The following is a 5,738-nucleotide window of genomic DNA, read 5'->3' on the forward strand; positions in this document are numbered from 1 at the left end:
CTCTCAGAGAGCTGCTTAACTAAGGACATCATCCACCCAAACCACAGAGAGGATCGTGCCCCCACAGACACTGCTGGAGCCTACATGATTTCACAGAAGCCTTGGAATTCCTTAGAAATGAGTGTGTTTCCATGGGTGATTACCTTTGGATACGTGTACTTTTGATGTAGATTTCTCTCCCCAAACGTGAGGAGGACCCTCCAACTCATTGAGAACCTGAGTAGAATCAAGGCAAAGGAAGGCCTAAGTCTTCATTTTTATTACTGTCTCAATGCCTAACCAGAATATAGGAAAATCTAAAAAAATTGAAATCCACTAACTTGGGGATATATCTGGTCAAAGGTCATCAAGTGGAATTTAGAAGACTGGAATTTAGAACAATGTTTATAAAGATACAATTGGGATTGAACAGACATGGAAGACACTGAAGAATCACTTACTGTAGTGATAAAAGAAAAAACAAAAACAAACAAAAAAACCCTTTTCTGCCCCAAAGTAAAAATTCTATTACCTACATGCTGTCCCATATGCAGGAAAAAAAAGGACACATGAAAGAAAACACTGGGGATATAGAAGATAACATGGTGGATAACAATGACTCACAAGAAGAGGGGATAAAAGCTCATGGACCTAAAGGTAGACTTAGGGAATTCAGTGGCTTATGAAAACAGTAATATTTTTATCATTGGAGTCCCACAAAATGAAGAGAGAGAAAATGTTCCAGGTTATTCAATCAAAATATAGCCAGAAAACTCCCTAATCAGGAAGGACACAGACCTTAAAATCCAAGAAGCACACATACTCCCATGAAATTCAACAAATTTGATCATCTCCAAGGCATTTCAATATCAAACTCACAGAATACGCAGACAAGGAAGGAATCCTGAAAGCAGCAAGGGAACTGCTGTCCTGAACCTCACAACCACCAGAATAGCAGCATCTGGATGGTGATGCTCAGACTCAGGTCCCACAGGGTTAGCACATCCCCCTCCTCTGGAAATGTTGATAAATCATCCTCCTCACAGTAGAGTTCCACAATCTCCCAGTCCCCTGCTCGATATGTGAAGGTTCTCCCTCCGTGTGTCTGCTGGGTCTTGTTCACAGAGTCCTAGGATTGTCCACAGGTTCATCCTCTCTGCAGGAGGGAACAAGTGCAAAATCTACCCTTCACCTCATGGACAGAAGTTATCAGGGACTTATCACAACAAATGCAGCAAGAATTTCAGAGCATCATTGTTTGGGTTCATGTGTCACTAAAATCTTAGCCTGTGCCCCCACCTGGAACATCATAGGAACAGGGAGAATAAACAACAGATACCCATTCCCACAGTTCTAGAATCTGGGAAGTCTGAGGTCCAGATGCCAACAGATCTGGTGTCTGGAGAGCGCCCACATCCTAAGGCGCCCTTTCCCAGTCACCTTGCATGGCGTCAGGACTGGGTGTATAAGGGCCCTGATACCATCATGGGGCTGAAACTCCCGACATAAGTTCTCCCCTAAGTCCCTACCTCTGCCCCCATCTCATGGGTGTTAGTTCTAGATGAGGAAGGTCAGTCACTCACTGTGAGCTGATATGAGCACCTAAGGTATCAATGAGATATTTCCTGCAGAGAAAAGGCTCTCCCAATCCAGTTCCTCATCCTGAGGTTCTTCCTGGATCCAGTAGAATCTTCTGGTCCCTGATTGGACACAGTATACAGATGTCTTTAAGAATCAGCTGATGATCATAGGGAGAGGACTAATTCAACTTGAAATTCTGAGTGATTTCCTAGTCTACCTCTATTACCATAAGTTTGCTGCTTCACTGTGATTCTTCCTAATTTTCAGGACGTCACATATTTTTCGTGTTTGATTGTCGATTCCTCTAGAAGTTGGGGAACATGGAGATATTTGTATATTATTCATTTTTAGGGAGAATCATAAATAAGTGTAAGCAGCTCTTTGCGCATGTAAACTAGCTGTTTTCCTACATAAACTAAATTTCTGAATCAGACACTGTATAGTTAAACAGATATTCCTGGTCCAGAGATGCTCCCTGCAGGAAAATACTCTATGGAGAGGAATTCCAGACCCTGACAAGAAACCTGCCCAGAACCTCCACTTGCATCTGCTCCTTCAAGACAGAAGTAGTGAGGAGTGTGCACACCCTGGTGGTCCTGATCCCCTTCTACAGGGAGTTTTGTGTCTGGGCTCACACTGAGGTCCCCTCTCTGTGTCCCTTGCACAGGAATACATGGCCGTGTCCTCAGCTCTGAGGCTGTTCATCTGCAGAAACACTGTGTTCTTGGCGTTGTCTCTGGAGATGGTGAATCGGCCCTTCACAGCATCTGTGTAGCTTGTGCTACTTCCACTAGCATAAATCCATGCGACCCACTGCACCCCCTTCCCGGGAGCCTGGCGGACCCAGCTCATGCTGTAGCTACTAAAGGTGAATCCAGCGGCCACACAGGAGAGTCTCAGGGACCCCTCCGGCTTCACAAGGTCTCCCCCAGACTCCACCAGCTGCACCTCACCATGGACACCTGCAGACACAACACATCTTGGTCAGGAAACTGTCCCACATCCACTGTTTCTCACTCACAAACTCAAGGTCTCTTGTCTTCCATGAATTACCTTTTGAAATAGCGACAATGAAAACCCAGCTGAGCACAGACTCCATGGTGAGTTGTTTGTATTCTGTCCTGATCCCTGTATGGGGTCACCTGAGCATCCTGGAACTGGTTTAATCTGTGGAGGGAGGGCCTTATTTGCATGTCCTATGACTAAATAGTCATCTCCAGACTTAGATTTGATTCTTTACAAGTTATAAACAGGGATTGCATTATATCTGCATTCAACCCTGTTTCGTGTCTTGTGAGAATATGAAATGTTCTACCTGTGAACAGAATTTTCTTTGCATCTATTTAAAAATCTCTCATTATTGTTGAGAATTTTTAGTATGTATTATTTTAACTACATCCCGATATTTGATCCCATCATATTTAATGGCAATGTCAATGCAATTATTTTGTTAATTTCCTTTTAAGTGATTTGTGTTATTGTGTTAAAATATAGCTTTATTTGCCATTTTTATTTTATCCCCTGAACATTCTTGAAATAGTTAATTAATTCTAAACATTTGTTTGTGGAGGTTCAAACATTTGCCCTTTAGCAGATCATGTCATATGGATAATATATTTTTTTCTTTACCTACTAATTTATTTTTTTTCTTTACCTACTAATTTATAAATCTTTTGGGAACCCTGGGTGGCGCAGCGGTTTAGCGCCTGCCTTTGGCCCAGGGCGCGATCCTGGAGACCCGGGATCGAATCCCACGTCAGGCTCCCGGTGCATGGAGCCTGCTTCTCCCTCTGTCTATGTCTCTGCCTCTCTCTTTCTCTCTCTGTGACTATCATAAATAAATAAAAAAAATTTAAAAAAATCTTTTATTATTTATTTTTTTTAATTTTATTTATTTATGATAGTCACATAGAGAGAGAGAGAGAGAGAGGCAGAGACACAGGCAGAGGGAGAAGCAGGCTCCATGCACCAGGAGCCTGATGTGGGATTCGATCCCGGGTCTCCAGGATCGCGCCCTGGGCCAAAGGCAGGCGCCAAACTGCTGCGCCACCCAGGGATCCCTAAAAAAAATCTTTTAATTTTTCATTACCTTTATTTCCAGGGTAGGTCTTCCTATTTTTGTGGTGAAAATATCTTTCTTCTATTTTCCTGAGTTCTTTGGACATACAACTCTGTAGACATTAGACAGATCTTGGGAGTAAAGTATTTCATTTTGCCTGTGCATGAGCTACCTAGAATATGGCACCAAGACAAAGACCCAAGTAGACGGCCCACGTACCTCTAAGACAACAAGACCTTATATTTGTGGAAAGTTAAAGCCACGAAGTTTTTTGAGTCAGTGAATTATTAAGAAACGGACAAGACTTGTTTGTACAGCATTCTGAGCCCTATATTCCCTGTTCTGGTGCTGAGGATGGTTGTTCCCTCATGGTACAGAGAAGGAAACATTCAGAAGAAGATTTATTTCCTGCCAACAAGGGGATATATGTGGGATATATGTGGCTCACCATGTTTGACCTCTGGGGGTTTTAAAGTGGCATTTGTTCACAATAACCCAGGGGACCAGCTGACATGCTGTGACCATGCTGTGTCAAGTTTACTCTCCTTCATGATACCATGTTGAATAATCATGGGGGGAATGAGTATCCTTGTGTGGCTCCTGACTTGACAGGAAGGCTTCAGTTTTTCACTGTTGAATATGGTATTGTTGTGTGTGTTTTGGAAATTGCCACTATTCTGTCGACCCATTTTCTTCTGCCTCGATTTTTAAGATGTTTTGAGGATAAAGTGTGATGGCTTTTGCCAAACTGTTTTAGGCATCATAGGAAAGGATCATGTACATCTAATCCTTCACTCTGCTAATTCAGGGGATCCCATTTATAATCTGGGCATATTGAAGGATCCTTGCACCTCAGGGCTGATTTCCTCTGGGTCCTCCTGTGTGATCCTCTCCATGTGCTGTTGCATTCAGGATGCCAGGATTTTGCATTTATGTGCATCTGAGATATTACCTTTAGTACCTTCTTATAGGGTCTTTGCCTTGCTTTGTTGTCAGAGTCATCCTGGCCGCCTTAAGCTAATCTGGGCATGTTCCACTCTCATTATTTCGGAATAGGTTCAGATGTTTTGGCCTTAATTCTTCTGAAAATGTTTTTGCAGAATTCATAGATAAATCCATCTGATACTGGATTTTTTTCTTTTTGGTTTGTTCTTTTTTATTTTATTTTATTTTTTTGGTCTTTTTTTGAGAAAATAGCTTTTAGATTACACATTCATTTGTCTTCTTAGATTTGTTTTGCTTATATTTTATTACCTTATGAAAACTTTTAGTGGATTGGTAATTCTAGAAATTTTATAATTTGCCTTGGTTATTCAATATGTGCTGTAGTATCATCTTTGCATTTTTTTCCATGGGATTTTTTTAAAGATTTTATTTATTTATTCATGATAGACATAGAGAGAGAGAGGCAGAGACACAGGCAGAGAGAGAGGCAGGGTCCATGACGGGAACCCGATGCAGGACTCGATCCCAGGACTCCAGGATCAATCCTTGGCCGAAGGTGGCGCTAAATCACTAAGCCACTTGGACTGCCCAATTTTTCATGGACTTTTTGTTTTCTTTAGTGTCAGTAGTTTCTTCACTTTGAAATCTAAATGTATTATTTCAGGCTCACATATTTTCCTAGACTACCTATGAGTTTTAAATTTCATTTGTCTTTTCAATATACTTATTTAAATCTCATTTGTATTTCTTTAGTCACTATTTCTGTTTCCCATTCTCATAATTTTATTGTTACTTAAATTAATCAAAATACTAGTTGTTGTTGTTTTTTTAAATAGAAAATACCCATAATCATATGGAAACACAAATCCAATAAGAGTGACCATACATAAACCACATCTTCTTTATCCATTCATCTTTCGTTGGACACCGAGGTTCCTTCCACAGTTTGGCTATCGTGGCCATTGCTGCTATAAACATCAGGGTGCAGGTGTCCCGGCGTTTCACTGCATCTGTATCTTTGACAAATACCCACCATTTGCTTCAACGTGGATGGAACTGGAGGGTATTATGCTGAGTGAAGTAAGCCAGTCGGAGAAGGACAAACATTATATGTTCTCATTCATTTGGGGAATATAAATAATAGTGAAAGGGAATATAAGAGAAGGGGGAAGAA

The 5,738-nt window shown here is 41.2% G+C and overlaps 1 gene segment (V, D, J or C); it reads right to left on the reverse strand.

The window, feature by feature from the left end:
* Positions 1-1,581: 1,581 nt before the first annotated feature.
* On the reverse strand, positions 1,582-2,689 carry LOC125755520 (immunoglobulin heavy variable 3-23-like). The segment is given in 3 exon segments: positions 1,582-1,679; positions 2,196-2,522; positions 2,614-2,689. Coding segments are annotated over 3 exon segments (471 nt in total).
* Between the last annotated feature and the right edge of the window lie 3,049 nt (positions 2,690-5,738).

The sequence above is a fragment of the Canis lupus genome, chromosome 8 (assembly GCF_003254725.2).
Source record: "Canis lupus dingo isolate Sandy chromosome 8, ASM325472v2, whole genome shotgun sequence".
Classification (NCBI taxonomy): Eukaryota; Metazoa; Chordata; class Mammalia; order Carnivora; family Canidae; genus Canis; species Canis lupus.